Genomic DNA, 22,307 nt, shown 5'->3' on the forward strand with positions numbered 1-22,307 from the left:
CATCTTAACCAATGTTCAAGTTAATGTAAATTTAGAAATCTTTGACTTGGTAGACTTTCAGTGCTTTTTAGTTGTTATATAACCAGTTTACACCGATTTTCACTGATTTAGTTACTAATGTTTCACCGCGTGGTATGTCAAGGACAGACGATGTCTGTGTTTGAGCATACGATTTCAGATATCAAGTTTATGTCCCGAGTGAAATAATTTTGGTTTGTCACGAGCTTTAGCGAGTGACAAAGCAAAATTATTTCACGAGGGACATAAACTTGATATGAAAGGGGAACGAGTTTTGTATCCTATTTATTACCCACGTTCTAAAAATGAAAATATTGTTAAAATAAAGCAATATCTTGCTTTCCTATATAGAACCGCACTGCGCGGATTAATATATCATATTGGTGATTGGAATGTCGACCGTTTCACTCCAGGGAAACGTATGCTGCGTAGAGGCAATGTAGTTCCTTTAACTAGTCTAGATAATAAATAAATTATGACGGAATCAAGTCGTAATCAAAATTTAATTCTTTTCATTAGAGGTTTTGCTTTCAAATACAATAATGTAATTCATCAAAACACTTGTAAACTGTAAACCTTTTTAATTTAACTACGTGACCTAAATATCGCCTGAACGTCAGTCGGCCATCACTGTCGGGATAGTCGTGTTGAAAATTGTTCACAAACAAGCAGATAAAAGTTACGCATTAGGAGCGACACACACAACTGAAGAAGCCAAATGTAAATAACAGGGAACTGTATGTCTCAAATAGTTGTGGTTAGTGTCGTTGTCATTGCTTACACGCTATTCTTCATCGGAGGACGAGTCACTGTAGATAATACGGCGACGCTTGGCGGAGGACATTGGCTCGTCTCGGCCTGGAATTCCCACTTGTCGAGATTCGATGTTTATGTTGAATACTCCACCGTAAATTGGGCCTGAAAACACACTGCCTACAACCTCGAATGAAGAGGATTTCAAGCCGATTGTGTTCTGACTGTGAGAAGTGTTATCAACCTCTAGATGAGAAACCACGGGAGGCATGGCAGTGGCAGTAGAACACACGTTTTGTGCGAGAGGACAAGTGGACGCGGCTGACAGTGGCAGTGATCGAGATACCAAGGTGCCGCTCATCTTTTGATGTTGTGTATTAGAAACTTTGGCATATGAATTCACAGAAGCAACATTTTTATGGCCTGAAAGCTGCATTATGTGTGTAGGTGCAAAGTTATGTTCACTGAGAGTTTGCAACATGGTTTTTCTCGCACTGTGATTAGTCAAGCGTTTGTCACTTGACAAGTGTGCGTGTTGTGCCATGGATTTCATGATGTTTCCAAGTTTATTTTTCCCCACTGGCTGTCGCTTAAACCAAGATTCGCCATCACGAGGGACACCCTTTGTGTGTGAAGCTAAGTAGAATGGATGATCATTTGAAGAGAAATTCTGAGGACGGAGGCTACGATACTTCTTGTACAGTGCTACCGGACATCTGGCAGGGTCACTCGGTACAGCCCATACTCTCGGGGGAATCCGTCTTGTGTCGTTCGGATTAGCACCGGTGCGGGTCTTGGTTTGTCGCTCGCAGTACTCAAGATACTCCTGACCCTCACTGTCAACTCGAAGTGAGACATCTCCCCAGAGCATATTTCTGTGTGGACGGACAGATCTTAAGCCAAAAAACATGGTATTATTCCACCACAATGTGTTAAGAATAGCATCGGGAGACCCCTCTCCGAGTTGACCCACTTCCCAAAGTTTGTTTATTTCGGATTGTGACACGGCCTCGGCGGCTTTAGGTAAGTTCCCCTTCCCTTCCGCCTTCACGTGCTTTAATTTACACGTAAACACCTCCCTAGATCGAGCAAATTCGGGGTCAAGTAGAATTGATTTTTGATATTTCAATCTCTTCAAATGGCGGTCCAAACTTGATCGAAATCCGCGGAGTGACGATGGCTCATACTCGTCCCCGTTTGCTTTTTTGGCATCCATGAAAAATTTGCAAAGTAATTGATTCAGTTCGAGTGGGGGGATTTTTTCAAGAGATCTGTGTTCCTGCAGAACATTTTGGAAATAAAATGAGACCGTTTTCAAGTCATATTTTGTTTTCTTTGCCGTGTTTTCATTTTCATTTTTGGTCAGAAAGTCATCAATTTCTTTATTCCATACTTCATCATTTGTGTCGAAATTAGCATCTAGGCCAAGATCTACATCATTCTCATCTTCTCTAAAGAGTTCATTAATCAGTTCTTGTGACAGATCACAATAATCGCCAATCGGCAAATTTGGGGGAGGGACCAACGAAACAGTCTCGGGCAACACTTTCAGTCTGTATCTAGGTACTTGCTTTTCTCCCTGTGCTGTCCTGACAACATACACGTTGAATGTATTCAATGGCCTGATAATATTCACAACTCTTCCAACCAGTTGTCCGTCAATTTTGACCAAGTCATTAACTTTACGGGCGACGCCATATTTGTTTACACTCCCGATAGTCCTAGCAGACGTATTTGTTTACTTATTTAGATTGTTTTATTTTCGTTTTATGAACAGAAATTTTAGTTATTAAAGGACTGAACACCTGTGCTTGTAACTACACTAAAAAATAAATTTTATTTAATTTCATAGAAGTGTTCTCGTTTTACATGCTTTCAGAATGTGTGAAAACTTCTGAATGAAAATCATGAATGGAATGAGTGATGAAAGTAGTACCGGTAATGTCAAAGTTCACGTATTAGCCAATCAAATCAATCGAAGGTGTTATGACACATATGTGTCAGAACACTTTGTTATGAAACCCCTTTACGAAGTACAAATACAACATTAATTTACATATTTATAGATGTTTTTTTACATGGCATGGCCAGACACAGCCATTAGTCCCCTATCCAGAGATTGCTAATATTTCATACAGAAAAGATGATTTCTCAAATATAGAGACAATGTATTAATCAGATGGTCCAATATCCACATCCAACTAGTCCATTCATACTTGTCATTTCTCTGATGGGCACAGTGTTTAAGAATATATTCTTACTCCTTCATCAGCTGGGAGAGGAATAAAACTAGGAAGCAGATGGCAATATTACATGTGAAAGAACAACAGTCATATGATGTCAACTGTGGGCACTTAACAAGTGAAGCCAAAAGTTATTTATCGCTGAATTGTAATAGCAATAAACACATATATTAGAAAAGTTAATCCAGGCATAAATAGTCCTGATAGGTAATCAAGAAGTTATAGGAAATCGACAAAGATGGTAACCATTTAAAGGCTGTAACACATTTGAGGTTCAGGTATAAGATAATTTGGTCTTCATCTTCTTTTCAGATGTAATCATGATACAGATGTTTCTGATTCACCAAATCAAATGGATATGGAACATCCAGAGCCTACAACCATGCAGCAGGAATCTGATATTCTTGTCCAACAAACTGACACCATGGGTAATTTTTATGAAGTCTGTTTCCCCTGCAAAGTATGGTTTGAAGTGATTGACATATGTTTGTGACAGACTTTCAAGCAGAGTCCTGAAGGTATTCCTATCTGGATATATCCGTTCAATGTTAAAGTCTTGTCTGGTGTAGGTTACAAAGTCACAAAATGGTGCCCCAGTTACAAGTAGTTGGCCCTGTACCTGATACCAATGCCTATCACCTCTCTTCAAGTTGTAATATTTTTCCTTCTTTTTCAAAAGAAACCAGTCATACAGGAGGCTTCATTAATGGTCAAGTCCCTTACAGCATGAGGACACTTAATTTCCACAATACCAGAAACAGAAGTGTCACACACTATAGCATCAGGGGTGGCTCCTATAAATGGAATAGATGGGTTTACAACAAAGCCAATGTCATGAAGATGATTTTGAGTTTTTTCATGTACATTTGTTTAGCCATTTTCTCATTAGAATTCCCATAAGTTGTTGGATTGGAGGAAAAATTTCTTTTTGTCAAAGGTGTTTCTGATAAATGTGTCATTGATTTGTTTTGCGGCGAGTCATATAAGCAGACCAAAGTTTGAAGCAGTAATTCAGCCTCTTTCGCTTTGTACCATCGCTAAATCAGACTTGCTTTGAGATCTTGTATTTTTTTCTAAATTATGGGACTCGTCAACTGAAAGTTCTAAATCTTTCCACTGATGTTTTAAAGTTGCAATTGAATCCAGTTCGGGTAAGTTGTCATCTTTTGGAAATGTGACATCACCGCACCTGTCCTCCATCTTTGGAACCACTATTGGTCTAATTAAGGGTGCCTGTAAAGAGAAGAAGCCAGTTTATTCACACTTAGTTTCATACAAGGGAGGTAATAAGGCTGTTTTACTTCTTAAATCTCAAATTGAAACAAGTATGTTGTGGGTGCTATGTGTTCATTCTTAACTTATTCTTTTGTGTGCAAAGCATTTTTTAAACATTACAACAAGTCAGATTGATAATACGTAAGTCTGTTTCAGGCCTAATAATGAGTTTGGTGCCCTAAACTAGCCAGATCATTTCTTCTCTGTAGAATGTATTATTGCTTGAAACAGTTGTAATTGCTTTTGCAGGTCTTCTGCCACTGGATATGCTGGCTCTAGCTGCAGAGAACAAACAACTCAAAGAAGATATGGCCAAACTGATCCTAGAAAAGGAGGAGCTCATGCATGCCCAGCAGATCAACACCAAAATTAGTGCTAAAAATGTTAAGCATGATGTGTATTCTTTTTGTAAAAATATAGAGAAAAAAGATTACAAGTATTACACAGGATTTCCCTACAAACAGTTTCAGAAAATATTTAAATTTGTTGTCCCTGGCAATGCTGATGATGAACCTTTTCAATTTACCAGAACAGTTAGCAGTTTGAAGTGTATGGGTCTTGAAGACCATCTTTTGCTTGTTCTGATTAAACTTCGACAGAATTTTGATTTTAAACATCTCTCAAAGTTGTTTCTGATATCACCCCAAGATTGCAGTACTGCGTTTTCAAATTGGATAAATTACTTATATTACAGGTTTGGATCTGTGTCAATTTGGCCTCACCGTGATGTTTTGCAGCAACATATGCCTTCAAAATTTCGCCAGGAATTTCCAAACACTTTCAGTATCATTGATGGAACAGAAATAAAAATTCAGAGACCCTCTTCACTGACAAGGCAAAGTCAAGCATATTCAGATTACAAATCAAGTACTATCCTGAAAGGTCTCATTGGTGTGGACCCAAGAGGTTCAATTACATTCATATCAATGCTGTTTTCTGGGGCTGATATCAGACAAAGAATTAACTGAAAAAGTGGTTATCTGTCCCTCCTCAGAGAAATGGTTAAGTGTGGGAAACTTAAAGTGGGAGATGGTCTGATGGCAGACAAGGGCTTTAATATTGAAAAGGAAATAAGGGCCACTGGATTACAGCCTCAACATTCCCCCTTTGCACCAGGTATAGGTCAGATGTGTGTGTCTGATGTGGCAGAAACAGTGAAAATTGCAACACACAGAGTGGTGGTCGAAAATGCCATTGGAAGGGTAAAAAAATTCAAAATTGTTGGTAAAAAAATGCATTCAAGTTTGTTTTCCTCAGTAAATCAAATTTGGTTTGTGTGCTGTTTCTTGACCAATTTTATGCCATATTTAATTCAAGATAAAGATTAATTACTTGATGTCCAAGAGTTGATCCAACAACCTGAGGACCTATTGGTGTGTCAACTGTCTGACTGGTGCTGGTACATGTATCTGTCAGGTATGAAATAGGGAATCTCTTCATACTGTGCAGCAGAGACATGTCAGACGCCTGTATTTGAATTTTCCTGCAAGTACAAAAAGTATTAGTCACAAATATTGTATTTGTGTATGTTAAAAACTTGCAATGTCAATGAATATTTTGTACGTGCTCTTGTTCCTTGTTCACTTAACTGAACTCTAATATTTATGCAAACAACTGCTCAATAGTCATCTGATATTGCTTTCTAAACTGTGATGAGTATTTTCATCCTTGGAAATATCTGATGATCATGGAGTAAAAATGTCATATAGGTAATGCTTGCATTATGATACATCATTTTCATGAAACAAGTTCAGAATCTGAAATAAAACTTTAAGTATATAATAACATCACCTGTTGTCATTGAATGTGGCCATCACAGGTCTCCTTTTCCTATTAAGATTTCTAGGCCTGGCAATAATTATCTGTGACACTGCTTCAGATTCAATCTTTGGTCCCCTTGGTTTATCCCACTGCTGAGGCAGGCTAGTGGAAGAGGGCTGTGAAGGAATGGCTTGATAGCCTGATATCTTCCAGCCTTCCAGTATCAGGACAAGTGCCAGTACATGGGAACACTTTCCACTTGCACTGAACAGAATAGGGTGAATAAATTTGTTACAGAACTGTGACAGCAGGAATATATAATATAATTGAGAAGAAAATACATTTACATGGTTTTATTCCCGCAATGCCTAATACCAGATATTTCATTTACCTCTTACATTTATTACAGAATCTGTTTCTTACACGATGATAGAAATTTAACGTAATTATATGGGATAACATGGGTTTCATTGTCAACAACTGAAGCGGCCAGCACACAGACTTGTAATTGATTTGATATCTATATATGCCGCTTATAAAACCCCAACAGATTTATGCCATAAATTGGAAAGGCACCCGAAGTTATTACGTGTACTACTCACCCACATTTGCAGCTACAATGGGCGTCAGTGAACGATTTGTGAATTCTGTCAAGGGACAAGTTGATTACATGAGGAGCTCCGGTTTTCCGTTGACTTCTATAAATCCTCCCGCAAATTGACACGATATTATCACAACATGAATGGAAAGTAACGGAATGAAGGTATGAGGCCGAACTAAAAGCCACTCCACGTTGTTTTTGCCGCAAAGTAGGTTCATAAGGCAAATATTTCGGGCCAATATCATCGGGAATGTCTCTAAACGATATCACGACTGCCATTTTGACCGTTGGTTTTGACAGCGATGTTGTCGGACCTTTTGAGAGTTATCTCCCTTTCTTTTAGGGGCGTGGTTAACTCTCCACTGGCGATCCGTTATGACCGATCCAGTCCCGGCCGATAAGCCCCGCCCACTTCGTTTTTGACGTTAGGGGGGACAACCACTGGCAAATCACAATGGCGTCACCGCCGGCGAAACGTTACGTGATTGCGAACGTTGTTGGTGAATTCTGCTTGTGATACTTTGGTATCCGTCGTTTGTGAATGTTATTCAAAGAGGCAAGTTATAGTTATATATATTTTAGCTGGCAGATTACAACTGGCGAGTGAAAATGAGTTACATGCCCGATGAAAAAGCATCTTGACTAGCTGCTGAGACTGTAGGAAGCGTAATTTCTTTCGAATCAATTAATCTATCTGGCAATTATTCACCTCCGTCACAGATATTAGCAGGGGAAGGATAACTGAATTTTGTTGTTTGGGTTTAGAATTTTTTAAAACTCGTGAACACAACCCCATGTTCATGTTGCAGATCGTTTCTGTATCTATAAAAAGATTATCAACACTGCGCGTGGCGCCTTTACTTATCCGTTGGCGTTGTTCAAATTTAGTTCAATAATCTGAAAACATGGGTTTCTATCTTTTAATGAATTAAGCGAATGGTAAATAAAAAGCAGAAAATATTTCCCGTCTACTACTTCATGCACCTTATTTGTCTGTACAATTAATGTAAACAAATCAATCACAGCATAACCTATTTGATCTTATTTGGAAATTTGGAAAAGGTAATTGGGCTTGTAAACAATATGTTTCCATGGACGTATCTGGACATACCCAGAAGCAAATATTCAACAGCTGATCTGCAGCAACTCTCAGTAAAGTTTCTCTCTTCAAAATCTGTACACCATGATAAAATGACACTGAATATAAGGAAATCATTTTTTTAATCATCGTTTCCATTTAATTTTTCTATATGTACTTTGTTGTGGAATCCTAATTTACATACAAACTTCCACAATACTGGACTTCATGAACTCTCAGCGTTTATGTACAGGTATGTCACAGCACCAGAACACAAAGAAGATCCAAGATACTGTCTGCACCTGTACACATTGAAATAGAATGTTACACAAAATACAAATGTAGTCGAAAGTTGATTCAAAATTTGGTAAAAGTCATAACAAAGGTTTAGGAAAACAGACATGAAAATGCCCTGAAGCGTTCACCTCCTACAAACCAGTGTGCAATTTAATATGAAGCTCATTTTGCAAATAACCATCAACAAACCTTGAACAATTTGTTCAAATCCACCATCTTAATAAACACTAGCTTTGGCTCAGTCTTCAAATATTAGTAACCTCCTAAAAAACTTATGATTTATCAGAAGAATTGCATCAAATATGGGTTAAATATATGTTTCAATCTTTATTCCGTTACATGAAAAGTCACCTGAGATTTTTGTAAGTTATTCTGTTCGAGGACTGGATAATGCCTGACCAGGGTTTGACCAAAACGTAGCCTTTGCTTTTTCAAATTTTCTGGATGTTGAAATAACTTTAATGAGTTATGATACTAGCAATCACTTTCAGAATTATCTTATTAGTAAATGTAGTATTTAAAAAAACATCTAAAAGCAGGAGCCAAGAAACTAAGTTAATACCAAATGATTGTCCTGCCATGATATGTATGGTGTTTGTTTGCCAAGTTCTGCCTTAAAATCTAAAAAATCTGATATGTCAATCAATTGAATAATTATTTATTATTGATTAGATTATTATTAATTTTATTACCCTTCCACGTTTACTAAAAACAGCAAGATTCTTAAAACATACCTTGCCATCATTTCCAGTGAATTAATCAAAATTACAGTTGTAATATTACTCCTAAAATGTACCATTATATGTGAATAATTTATATGGTAACAAAACTTCAAATAATGTTCTCGTAATTAAGATATACACTTTATTTCACTCCGTCCAGTACTCCAGAAAGTTGATCACTATTCTTCTCACATAGTTTTCGTATTCGATCAACATGGAGGAAGGTAATTCAGTTCAAAGTCCCATGCAACTCTTTATAAAAAATCTGAAATATTTAAAGCATGGTTTTATAGGCACTCATATGAAGTAATTTTGATACTTGGATATTGCATGATAGGCAACTGCTGACACTGACAATATTTCCGTTTGAATAAAAAATATTACTCCTCGAATATTTTGCTCTGTTAACAAGATACTGTAGGCCTTCAGATTGTGCTTATGAAACTTAAAACATCCTACAATGTGTGACAAATTGAAGAATATCTAAGAGCGAAGGGGACAATATCCGCCACAGTGTTCTTTCATGTAACAAGTTTTGCTATTTCGGTTGACCCTAACCGAAATGAAGATTTGTTTACATTGTGTCACGGCTTTCTCGCCTGTCTCATTTGAGCTTTATGGCGTACCAACTCAATGCCTAGTAGTGACTAAAAACGTTAAGCAAAAACAATTTTGTAGTTACAAGAATTGTCCGTGTTTATAACACTTGCAAAGTCTTAAACTGCTATTTGTTGTCATCAACTGGTAATGATTTTGCACATGTGCAAAGTGTGGAAATTCGTGCAAATTCTCATCAGCAGGCAGACGTAGGTTTCCTGAACGATGGTGCAGACATTTAACTGATCGTTAGGCCTATCGCGTTTCTTGATCCGCCTCCATTTTTGTTGTCTTGGCCGTAATGGTTTTGTTAAGGTACACATCAAATCGCAGGAATATGTAATAAATATAGCGAGTGTAAATGGCATAATTCGAAGCACATCGCTTCGGATGCATCGTTTGACCCCGGAAATAAGTCTGACAAATCCACACAGCGCGCCCGGCCTGCTGATTGGCCAAAATTGACGCATGCGCCAGTTTTGATTGACAGACTGGATCGGTCTATTGACCCCGGTCTCCCCTACTTTCTCAGGCAATGTAACACTTGCCTGTGGTTTGTTTGAGTGGCGCCTGAACAAAGTAACGGGTAAATAATGAAATTAGCAACGTTAAACGTAATGGGGGAGGAATGCAAACTTCAGAAACCATATCGCCAAATGCTTGTTACAAGGAAACGAAGCGGCGATGTTGTACATGCATCAGACACCACCAGACAATCCAGTCACTACCAGAATGCGCATTAATACCCTGAATTGGGATGCAACTTGAGATGCTTCCATAAAATGAGTTAGGGTCAATACCCACGTGCGGCATCCCCGTAGCCGACTGTTACGACAAGCCTGGGTACATGTAATAAGTTATAAAATGCGATTGAAATCATTCAGAAAAAACAACAGCTTACCTCGCGTGCTGTTCCGAAAAATGTCGGAATGAAACACGCACATGCGCATTCCTTTAGTATGATTGTGCACATGCGCAAACAATTTTCTGTTTTAAATGCTTTTTAACAAAGCGCGACACGCGACGCGCGACAACGCGACATTTCATCAAAATGTCGCGTTGTCGGATTGTCGCGTGTCGCGTTTTAGTAAATACGTTATAATACATACTATGCTCAATATTTTAACAAAGCGCGACAGGCGACGCGCGACAACGCGACATTTCATCAAAATGTCGCGTTGTCGCATGTCGCGTGTCGCGTTTTAGTAAATACGTTATAATGCATACTGTACTCAATATTTTAACAAAGCGCGACACGCGACGCGCGACAACGCGACATTTCATCAAAATGTCGCGTTGTCGCATTGTCGCGTGTCGCGTTTTATTAGTTATGGCGGATTTTATAAACTATCACCAGCATGATTACTTTTCGATGTTTGGAGTGGACTGGAGTGGAGTGGAGCGGAGTGGAGTGAGTGAGTGGGTGGAGAGGGAGTTGAGCGGCGTGAAATGAGTGTGACTGAGTGAGTGAGCGTAGCGTGGAGTGGAGCGGAGTGAATAGGAATGAGTGAGTGAGTGGAGCGGGGAGTGGAGTGTGTCAGTGAGTCAGTGAGCGGAGGGTAGAGGAGTGATACGGAGTGGAGTGGAGCGGAAGGGAGTGAAGTCGAGTGAGTGAGTGGGCAGGGAGAGGGAGCGAGAGGAGGAGTGGAGTGGAGAGGGGGAGCGGGAGTGGAGCGCCAGGGAGTGGGTGGAGTGGAGAGAGAATGAGTGACTGGAGGTGAGTGGAGGAGAGGGAGTGAGTGGAGTGGAGCGGGAGGAGGCGTGGGTGGATTGAAATGAGTGAACGGGTGGAGTTAGTGATTGAAGCGGAGTGGAACGCAGTGAGTAAGTGAGCGGAGAGGGGAGTGGAGTGGAGTGACTGAGTGAGTGGAGCGGAGTTGAAAGGAGCGGAGTGGAGTGAGTAAGTGGTGCGGGGAAGGGGCGGAATGAGAGACTAAGTGAGTGAGTGAGTAGAGCGGGGAGCGGAGAGGAGTGAGTGGGTGGATTGGAGCGGCGTGAAATGAGCGAGTGAGTGAGTTAGTGAGTGAGCGTAGCGTGGAGTGGAGCGGAGAGGAATGAGTGAGTGAGTGGAGCGGGGAAGGGAGTGAGTCAGTGAGCGGAGTGGAGTGGAGCGGAGAGAAGTGGAGTGAGTGGAGCGGGGAGGGGAGAGAGTGAGTGAGTGAGTGTGGAGGCATTGGGGAGTGGAGCGGAGTGAGTGAGTGGGCGAAGTGGAGTGGAATGAGTGAGTGAGTGAGTGACTGGGTGAGTGGAGCGGGGAGGGGAGTGAGTGAGTGAGTGATACATACTGTACATAATATTTTAACAAAACGCGACGCGACAATGCGACAACGCGACATTTCATCAAAATGTCGCGTTGTCGCATTAATCGTGTCGCATTTCATGAGTTATGGCGGATTTTATCACAAGCATGATTACTTTTCGATGTTTGGAGTGGAGTTGAGCTGAGCGGGACGGAGTGGAGTGAGTGAGTGGAGCGGGGAGTGGAGTGGAGGGAGGGAGCGAGCGAGCGAGGGTTGATTTCTGGCACTCAAGGGTACGCAACTCTGCCAAGCGATTCGACCGCTTTTAAAATCATAATCATAACATTCCATTTGTATGGCGTTTTCCCAAGAACAATATCACGTTCAAAGTCGACCAAAACTGTCTTTGAGGTGCTGGATGGTTAAGTGATATTACCATGTCATTCTAGTTGGTATCCATCCACTGCTGGCTGAACAAGTTCATCAGCGTCGGACAGGACTGTACTGAGAATGTCTCAGAGGAGCCGCACTGTGGAACATAGTGACCCATTCGTGGACATCACTTGATGTTTCTGCCGATGTGGCCTGAATTTTAACAATATTTGAGTTTTTTCACAACCTGTGAGCTTGATATTGGTGAAATGTCCAAAGTGACGAGTGTGTATGGTGCTGGGATTAGAACCTATGATCATAGCTTTCTGGTGTGACTAAGAGACACAACTCTGCTCAGCAAATTGCCCCGCCTTGAATGACACAGTCACCGTGTGCCGTGATTACAATGAATAGTAGCGCTAATAATTTGTCTTGATGCTAAAACACATTGGATACATTTACAATATATACAATAATTTTCAAAGCAACAATGAAAGATTTCCATTAAGTTCAAGAAAAGCAGCCCCCATTGTGATTACGCGTACTACTTCATTGTAAAAACCATTGGAGGTAACAAAAGACCACTGAAGTGTGAAAAAGAGTATAACATTTCCTGCGCATGCGTAGACTCATTGACTTTCTACGCATGCGCACCGGTAATGGAAAAGGGCGAAAACGCGACACGCGACAATGCGACATAAAAATGTCGCATTGTCGCGTGTCGCGTTTACAAATGAACCACAGGCTTCTTTTTACACATCTTAGATAGGGCGACGCGCGACAACGCGACATATTTTGACCTTGAAAATTGTCGCTATGTCGCGTGTCGCCCTTTGGAGGAATAGAAAAATATTATTCAAAACGCGACACGCGACATCGCGACAATGCGACAAATGGGCGAAATGTCGCGTTGTCGCGATGTCGCGTGTCGCGTTTTGGTTTATTTTGCCTCACTTTACTTGTTTTTGACAACGCGACAATGCGACATAGCGACAATGTCCCTTACAGTATTCCATACGTTATGGATATGCTTGGCAATGTCAACCACAATGCACACATTGTACGGTCATTAATCCTATTCAGGGTGACATATCAGCTTCAGCTGACAACAATGAACATTTTCTCTTGTCGTTAAAGTAGAGCGCAGTTGTTATATCTATTTTCAAATGAAATGTTATATCATTAATGCACTTCCTGCTTGGGCAGACCTATGCCAGATACAGCTGGCTCGTTCAGTGTGACTTGCTATCGCAAGGGAATACAACCCAGTGTCTATACAGTGACGTATCCGTGAGTATACATGCAATTCCTTTTTGATATACATGTATTTTGAATTAGAATAATGAGTATGTCTGTCATAGCTTATGCTGTGAATCTGATAGCCCACATATTAATGTGCTAGTATCACAGGACAAAATGGCTACACAAGCTGAGAGGCGATGTACACGTGAAGGCAAATATCCAGGACCTCGTTCCACTTAACGGTCGTAGCATAGACTTACGACAGTCGTGGTGCTTCGATCGCTTTGTGAAACGACCCCCTGCTTACTAATTTGGGTAAGGTAGTTGTGTTATATGAAAACAGATCACCAGAAGAGTTTGTCATTGTGTTCTTTACGCCGTATTTACACGTTTTAACACTGTGTATAGTTCTATCTCGTTAATCCGTACTGTCAGGTTCCTTGCGTTTCGAGCTGTCTCTGTAAATCTAATTTGTACAGGCGTTTTGTCTCTGTAAATCTAATTTGTTGATTACCGGACAGCTGCTGTACCAGGGCAAGAAGAAGCAACTTGACTCCAGGATGGGGAAGCTGCTTCTGTTGGCTACTCTGGTGTTACTCAACACAGTGGCCTGTCTGGCCGTGGACAGTGAGTTGATTCATACACAGGAACATTATTAAGCACCACTCACTCTTTATTTACGCATATCCCGAACTTCTATGAACGTTTTGAATATATTTACATGTGGCACTGGTACGTGTTGATAAATGTCAGATGATAACAATACCTCGGACAGATCGGTAGGACTGGGTCACATCACATAATATGGAACTGAGGGTATTTTTCGCCTGCAATGCGTTCAGATTTAAGTATTTAACCAGAGGATGTATCTGACGCTGGACCAGTATCCTGTGTCTGAGGCGGGTGAGGGGCGGTTAAGGAGCATTCACACCGTACAACTTGTTGTAAGCAATTGGTTGTACACACTGAAGTTGTACAGGATTTGGCATTTATACAGCGCCCAGTTTGTGCAACTCGGGTCTCGCGAGATTTCCGAACAAAGCTTGTGATTCACACGATTACCGCTTGAATCCTTGATTTGAGGTTGACTTAACGAACAGGTTTGAAAAATATACCTCAAAGTGGGGCTTGGTACCTTAGCACTGCAAGCATACGTTGGAACTGGTACAAGCAATCACACACACTGCAATCATGACCGTCGGTATCTTAGTGAAATAATCTTGAATGCGATGCTAAACCACTTACCTTGCCTCGTAACAACCTGGCTCACGGAAGGGAAGCAACTCTGGATAACAAATCAAAGCGCCTTGCACTACTGGGCCATCCGTTAAACTGAATTATTCACTAAAACCATTAGCATTATAAATCACTTATGGTTTTGTTTCTCATCTGTAGTATTTCTAAAATTCAGACAGTGTGTGCCTCGCCCTGTTCGGTGTTGGGCTTGACGTCTGCCAAGTGAACACCCTCGAGGGGGAAGTGTATTGGTAACATCGACAACGGAGAACTATGCCAGTGCCCAGAATCACGTGCTGGAACTCTGTGTCAGGTTCAAGTCGTCGGGTCGAAGAGTAAGTATAAATATACCCCATCTTCCAAAATGCAACTCTTTATATACACAAAGAACTTAAACACCCTCTGACATATCTCACGATTGAATGAGCATATCTGGGACATGATTGTTCGTCGTGTGCAACATAGGCATCATCCTGTACAGAACCTGACCCGATTGGAAGCTGCTTTACACGAGGAATGGAGTAGACTGTCCTTTCACACTCAGTACTGACCTTGAATCGTGTAAGACACGTAAAATGACATTTTGAATGTTCACATTCCCCAATAAATTCAACATTAAACATTCCAGGGCCATACTTGTACAGACATGGTTTTGTGAGAAAATCAATGCTCTTTTTATAATCATAAATTCAATATGGATTCCAATCATTTTGTCGGTTTTTTTATGAGTCAAAGGATCATACGGGTCAGCAAAAATCCATCCTGGTCACCACGATAATTTTGATCATTGCAAAAAATAACAAAAATACAGGGGCTGCTTAATTAAGTTCTTTGTGTATAGGTTGAAAAAACTTTTAAAACACTTTTTGCTAATATTAAAGTAAGGACGTGTCCAGAAAAATGACATTTATTATTCGGGATTATGTCAAGATATCAAGGAATAAAACGAAAGAAAAAATGACGAAACGCGAGTGCTACCCGAAACCCGTCTATGTACGAAAAGGGCTTGACTGTAGAATATTCACTGTAGAGCAGGATGTCGCTTTTTAAAAAAAATAGGTTCTCAAATGTACACTCTGAAGATCGTAATCCGTATGCACCTCACGTATGACACAACATACTTGCAGCACCTGACAAACACAGTATTGTATAGTCTGACAAAAATCACGCAATGGATATCTAATTCCTTTCAAGACAAAATCTACAAACTATCAAATTCCCTGTAGTCATAGCAAAATCACCATTCGTAGCTACGCGTCTGTGACCTGCATACCATACTCAAAAGCACTGGGTTTCCAATGGCACATACCACACGGTGTATGAGCATTTGCAAATCTGAAACGGGCAAATGTCAATCCTTGACACTCTGTGCGAATAACAACGTCTTTATTCTTTATCATGCCGTTTGAGAGCTACTTCCTGCTCCTCCATCAGGTGAAGGCTGAGTAAGTGCGAACAGTTAGACAGCTGGTCAGACAGAGAGACAGACAGATAGACACCTTTTCTTTATACATTCTAAAGCAACCACAATGAATCTAGTGCTGCTATGATCAAGCAGAACATCAGGACAGTTCGGTTGTTTTTGGTATTGTCTGTATCTCGGTTTCTTCATGTGCATGTCCATTCTCTATGTCCCTCCATGTATCCGGGCTTGAATTGATCTTCAGTAACCCATGCTTGTCGTAAGAGGCGACTAATGGGATCGGGTGGTCAGGCTCGCTGACTTGGTTGACACATGTCATCGTACCCAGTTGCGTAGATCGATGCTCATGATGTTGATCACTGGATTGTCTAGTCCAGACTCAATTATTTGCAGACCGCCGTCATATGGCTGGAATATTGCTGAGTGCGGCGTAAAACTAAACTCACTCACTCACTCACTCACACCTTATGTATATCAAGAGAACCTCAGCCTGTGCGAGCGACAACAGGAGCTACATACAACGACGTTTCGAGTCCTCAACACCACAGACATGACCGACAGCAGCATAGTGGGGTTCCGTGCCTTAGTTGACCTTAATGTACTCAAGTCCGTGATGCACGCGATCAACATTTCATACCTCCACGAGCGCACGTGCTTGCCAGACGGCACGTTTACGTCTGCCCAGTGTGACGTCAGCATTGATGACCTTGTCACGAGAAGATGTTATTGCGTCAACAGCACCACGGGAGAAGTTGTGCGCGAGGTCACAGCAACGGCCTTGGCGAACGTCAACTGTGAAGGTGAGAGGTCATGGTTCCACTCGAACTTTAACCTACAGTTCTACCGTTTAGAATAATCATTATGCCTGTATCAGTTTGCATAAAACATGAACTTTTGCAATTATTACAACAATCGAGAACTATCTAATATCAGGTGTGTGAACTTCAGGTGTCAAAAAAGCATGCGAAAAGTGAGTAAGTTCACTGCGCACAAAGTGCACGTGCTACGCACAATTATTGACATGAAATTTGATGCAAAGTGCTTTGCTACATGTTTATTTAGGGTTATTTTAATAACTTTTCAATAACTTTTATTTTATGCAATTTTATGTTATGCACAGTTACTTTTTTCCGTTAGTATATATGTGAAGTACATGTGAAGTATATATGAAGTACATATGAAGTGCAGGTGCGTGTATGCATGTGTACGTGTTAGTGTGAAGTAGTGAATGCATGCATGTGTTCAAGTATGTATCTGTGTGTGTATTGTCCGTTTGCCTTCAGTGTTCTTTTCTATCTGCTTAAGCACGCTTCCCTATATAACCATCGTTACCGGAAGTAATCTGTATAGCACACCTCACTAAAACATACAGTCAAAGTATTTTCGCTTTTGTAATTCGCCGTAAGACAGAATGATCCTATTTTTCATGTAAATGCTGTTGTTCTGCAACTGACTTACGTTTGCTTTTATGAGTATTGTTCACTTATATTCATGCATGTTTCCTATTTTAAATGTTTTTTGCACAAAGGGAGAAGATGATCTGTGTCAACATTAATTTATAGGATTTGTAAGACGCCTTTTGTGCCTTTTCAATGCGAAATGAATTCAATTCATTACAAGCTTCAAATAGTACAAGCTGCAAGAATAGCGGCATTGTGTGTGATGATCGCTCTACGAAACTCTTGCAACCCGTTAAGATCTGGGTTAGAATAACCCATGCTTGTCGTAAGAAGCGACTAACGGGATCGGGTGGTCAGGCCCGCTGGCTTGGTTGACACATGTCATCGGTTCCCAATTGCACAGATCGATGCTCATGCTGTTCACCACTGGATTGTCTGGTCCAGACTCGATTATTTTCAGACCGCCGCCATATAGCTGGAATATTGGTGAGTGCGGCGTAAAACTAAACTCACTCACTCACTCACTCTACTGTCATGCAAATTGGATTACTGTTTGACACAGGTGAATATTACCATCAAGTATTTATTTATATGTCTTGTCTTTATTGCTATAATCACAGCTATTGTATCAAATCACCTTTCAGTGTATTCTGTACGTCCATAGTGACCATTTGTAGTGATCTGTGTTCTAAGTTAATGATCGAATTCAATGGTTAATTACATCACTTCCCTGGTTGTTTGTTGATTTACGGACTGATTCGCGGTTACCTTTCAGCTTCGGAATCAACAAGTAACGTATTATAATGATCTGCGGCATGCAAAATGTGTTTGTGCTACCATCGACGTTATGTTTCAAGCTTATCTTATCAACATTGTCAAACCGGAAGTGCCTGAGTGTGTTGTTGTGTTTCGAGCCTATCTCACCACCATTGTCAAGCGGGAAGTGCCTGTGCTAACATTGTTGTTATGTTTCAAGCCTATCTCATCACCATTGTCAAGTCTGAATTAAGTGCCTGTGCTAACATTGTTGTTATGTTTCAACCCAGTCTCATCACCATTGTCAAGCGGGAAATGCCTGTGCTAACATTGTTGTTATGTTTCAACCCAGTCTCATCACCATTGTCAAGCGGGAAATGCCTGTGCTAACATTGTTGTTATGTTTCAAGCCTATCTCATCACCATTGTCAAGTCTGAATTAAGTGCCTGTGCTAACATTGTTGTTATGTTTCAACCCAGTCTCATCACCAATGTCAAGCGGGAAATGCCTGTGCTAACATTGTTGTTATGTTTCAAGCCTATCTCATCACCATTGTCAAGTCTGAATTAAGTGCCTGTGCTAACATTGTTGTTATGTTTCAACCCAGTCTCATCACCAATGTCAAGCGGGAAATGCCTGTGCTAACATTGTTGTTATGTTTCAAGCCTATCTCATCACCATTGTCAAGTCTGAATTAAGTGCCTGTGCTAACATTGTTGTTGTGTTTCGAGCCTATCTCACCACCATTGTCAAGCGGGAAGTGCCTGTGCTAACATCGTTGTTCTGTTTCAAGCCTATCTCATCACCATTGTCAAGCTAGAAGTGCTTGTGCTAACATCGTTGTTGTGTTTCAAGCCTTTCTTATCGCCATTGTAAAGCGGGAAGTGCTTGTGATAACATTGTTGTTGTGTTTCAACCCTATCTCATCACCATTGTCAAGCGGGAAGTGCCTGTGCTAACATTGTTGTTCTGTTTCAAGCCTATCTTGTCACCATTGTCAAGTCTGAAGTGCCTGTGCTAACATTGTTGTTGTGTGTTTCAAGCCTATCTCACCACCATTGTCAAGCGGGAAGTGCCTGTGCTAACATTGTTGTTGTGTTTCAAGCTAATCTACGCGTACAAATCTACGTTAGAATTGGTGTTCAGTAACCCATGCTTGTCGTAAGATGCGACTAACGGGATCGGGTGGTCAGGCTCTCTGGCTGGGTTGACACATGTCATCATATCCCAACTGCTTAGATCGATGATCTAGCTCTTGATTACTGGATTTTCCGGTCCAGACTCGATTATTCTTCTTCACAACAGGTCTACACAGTAAAATCACAACGCAATGGACAGTTTGTTTGCTAAATGTGAGCAACTCGATATAAAATGTACAGTTTGATTTTTCAACGATAACTGAAAAAATACTGACGCATTAAGCCTAAACTGTGAATGAAGACCTAAGACAACTATATCTAAGAATTGACAGCAAAAAACGTCGTGTCTGCTGATGAGGTTGTCATATTTCGTGTTGAAACGATCATTTTCCGCGATAATGTTTCGACACCCAGGAGGGTGCCCTCGCTTAACGCGCAATTGCAATAAATAGAGAGGGTGTCAAACTATTATAGAAAGATCTGTACATTTCTAGACCCGTCCGCCAAATGGCAAAACCTGATATACTTGCAAAATAATGAAAATGCAAGGGAAAACTCTTGCGCCATATGTTCTTCTTTCATTGTCCAGCGAGGAAATGGAGTTGCTTTGGGGGCAACTCCACATTTCGCGTGGACAGCGCTTCCACCCTATGCATATTCGGGGGTCATTCCAAGAGGTTTCTGAATGCACTCTATGTAAATTCGTACAGCATTCGAGACACTTTCCAACTAAAATTCGAGTGCTATTCATGCAGCAATCGAACCGGACTCGTACGGCAGTCGAAATTCATTTAAGTATTCTCAGTGAATTCTATCGGCATTCTAATTATTTCTACTGTATTCCGATTCATTCGAGCAGTATTCGTGATCTAGTACATTTGGAATGAGTAAGAATCATTCCAGGCGGGTTCGAAGTGCGTTCTAAGTATTCCAACAGCATTCTTACAAATCTTGAATTTTTTTGGTTTATTTTGACAATCTCTCCCGAATGCGGTTCGAATTTTGGAAAAAAAATCTGGCTGATTCTCCTTGATTCATGTCAATTCGAAATAAATGTGAAGGGCCTTTTAAGGAATTCATTTCGCTGAAGCAGATAATTTCAGTGTTAACAGCACTGGCCCGATATGTCATGATGAAGAGGGGCGGTGGGGTAGCCAAGAGGTTAAAGCTTTCGCTCGCCACGCCGAAGATCAGAGTTCGATTCTCCACATGGGTACAATGTGTGAAGCACATTTCTGGTGTCCCCGGTGTCTCAGTGAATTCTTGAGACTTGGGTTACTGTGTCTCCCAAAATCTCTCCCGCCCAACCCACTATGGATATCACAGTCAGGCTCTGTATCTCAGGTTATATTGTGCTTGGCAATGTCAGCCACAATGCACACATTGTACGGTCATTAATCCTATTCAGGGTGACATATCAGCTTCAGCTGACAACAATGAACATTTTCTCTTGTCGTTAAAGTAGAGCGCAGTTGTTATATCTATTTTCAAATGAAATGTTATATCATTAATGCACTTCCTGCTTGGGCAGACCTATGCCAGATACAGCTGGCTCGTTCAGTGTGACTTGCTATCGCAAGGGAATACAACCCAGTGTCTATACAGTGACGTATCCGTGAGTATACATGCAATTCCTTTTTGATATACATGTATTTTGAATTAGAATAATGAGTATGTCTGTCATAGCTTATGCTGTGAATCTGATAGCCCACATATTAATGTGCTAGTATCACAGGACAAAATGGCTACGCAAGGTGAGAGGCGATGTACACGTGACGGCAAATATCCAGGACCTCGTTCCGGGAAACGATCGTAGCGCTAAGGTGATCGTAACTCCCATACGTTAACATAGACTTACGACAGTCTAAGATCGCTTTGTGAAACGGGCCCCTGCTTACTGATTTGGGGTACCCGTGAAGGTCCGAGTTAGAAAGAACCTTCAGTAACCCATGCTTGTCCTAAGAAGCGACTAACGGGATCGGATGGTCAGGCTCGCTGACTTGGTTGACACATGTCATCGGTTCCAAATTGTGCAGATCGATGTTCTAGCTGTTGATCACTGGATTGTCCGGTCCAGACTCGATTATTTACAGACTGCCGCCATATAGATGCAATATTGCTGAATGCGGCGTAAAACTAAACTCAGTCAATCAATTCAAGCCTCAATTTCATCAGCAGTGTCAAGCAGGAAGTACTGTTTTGCACCACACATTCGAGTATAAAAGGGCGGTGGGGTAGCCTAGTGGTTAAAGCGTTGGCTCGTCACGCCGAAGACCCGGGTTCGAATCCCCACATGGGTACAATGTGTGAAGCCCATTTCTGGTGTCCCCCGCCGTGATGTTGCTGGAATATTGCTAAAAGCAGCGTAAAACCAAACTCAGTCAGTCAGTCAGTCAGTCGAGTATAAAAGCCTTTCAACAAGTGGGAAGCAATATTATTTATTCTCTTTTCCACCACCTGTGGTAGCAACTCTAATGTAGTCTGACAGGCTGAACAAGCTATATTCTATAGTGCCCTAAATGTCAAAGAAACATCTAAATTTAAACTTGCCTATTCAACCCTGAGTGTGCATTGAATATGACATGTTTGAATATTGAATACGTGATTTCTTCTAGGTATTGTTCGTATTAGTCATGACTGGATACTTAACATAGCCGACTGGCAAATCAATTTGGGACATCCTTACAAAGCGTACATTTACCTACTTGTATATCAAGCAACGGGGCTGAAAACAGCTACACTGATCACAGTGCTGTCAATACGGACAGACAATGTTTTTTCTTCCAATTCCAGAAAATTGCCAATCTCGTGGGTACAATTTCAGTACCTAATGTAGGAGCATTGCCAGAGGAGGCTTGAGTGAGTACATAGCGTATCTATTGTTCTATAACGGAGAATTAAAACGTAAAAGCTTATCTAACGTATACTACTTTCAGCATTCTCTTTGAACTACTGCTAGATACCCGGAATTGTCGCGAGTGTAACAAGCACCGACCATTGGGTATTGAGAATCGAGTCTGGGGATGAGGGAAGTGTGGGGGCTTGGGTAAAGGGGGTGTGGCGGTGGTTTAAAAACAGATATTTATAAACTGAAATTGGAACTGAAACTGAATATTCTTGTATGTAAAACTTATTGAAACAATGCTATTTTTG

The 22,307-nt window shown here is 40.9% G+C and overlaps 1 protein-coding gene and 1 long non-coding RNA gene across 2 annotated transcripts; one reads left to right on the plus strand and one right to left on the minus strand.

The window, feature by feature from the left end:
• Nucleotides 1-4,025: 4,025 nt before the first annotated feature.
• Nucleotides 4,026-7,021, minus strand: LOC124267828. The gene is made up of 4 exons (XM_046702827.1): nt 6,653-7,021; nt 6,081-6,314; nt 5,622-5,772; nt 4,026-4,247 (listed from the first exon to the last, which is right to left on the minus strand). The coding sequence occupies exons 1-4, from the start codon at nt 6,928-6,930 to the stop codon at nt 4,026-4,028; spliced, it is 885 nt and encodes a 294-aa protein (XP_046558783.1). The 5' UTR covers nt 6,931-7,021.
• Nucleotides 7,022-13,000: 5,979 nt separating this feature from the next.
• On the plus strand, nt 13,001-16,826 carry LOC124267793. Its single transcript, XR_006896129.1, has 5 exons — nt 13,001-13,247; nt 13,721-13,826; nt 14,611-14,770; nt 16,338-16,658; nt 16,807-16,826. It is a non-coding gene; the product is annotated as an uncharacterized LOC124267793 (long non-coding RNA).
• The last annotated feature ends 5,481 nt before the right edge of the window (nt 16,827-22,307 follow it).

The sequence above is a fragment of the Haliotis rubra genome, unplaced genomic scaffold (genome assembly GCF_003918875.1).
Source record: "Haliotis rubra isolate DU_JTF1 unplaced genomic scaffold, ASM391887v1 Scf1006, whole genome shotgun sequence".
NCBI classification, from domain to species: domain Eukaryota; kingdom Metazoa; phylum Mollusca; class Gastropoda; order Lepetellida; family Haliotidae; genus Haliotis; species Haliotis rubra.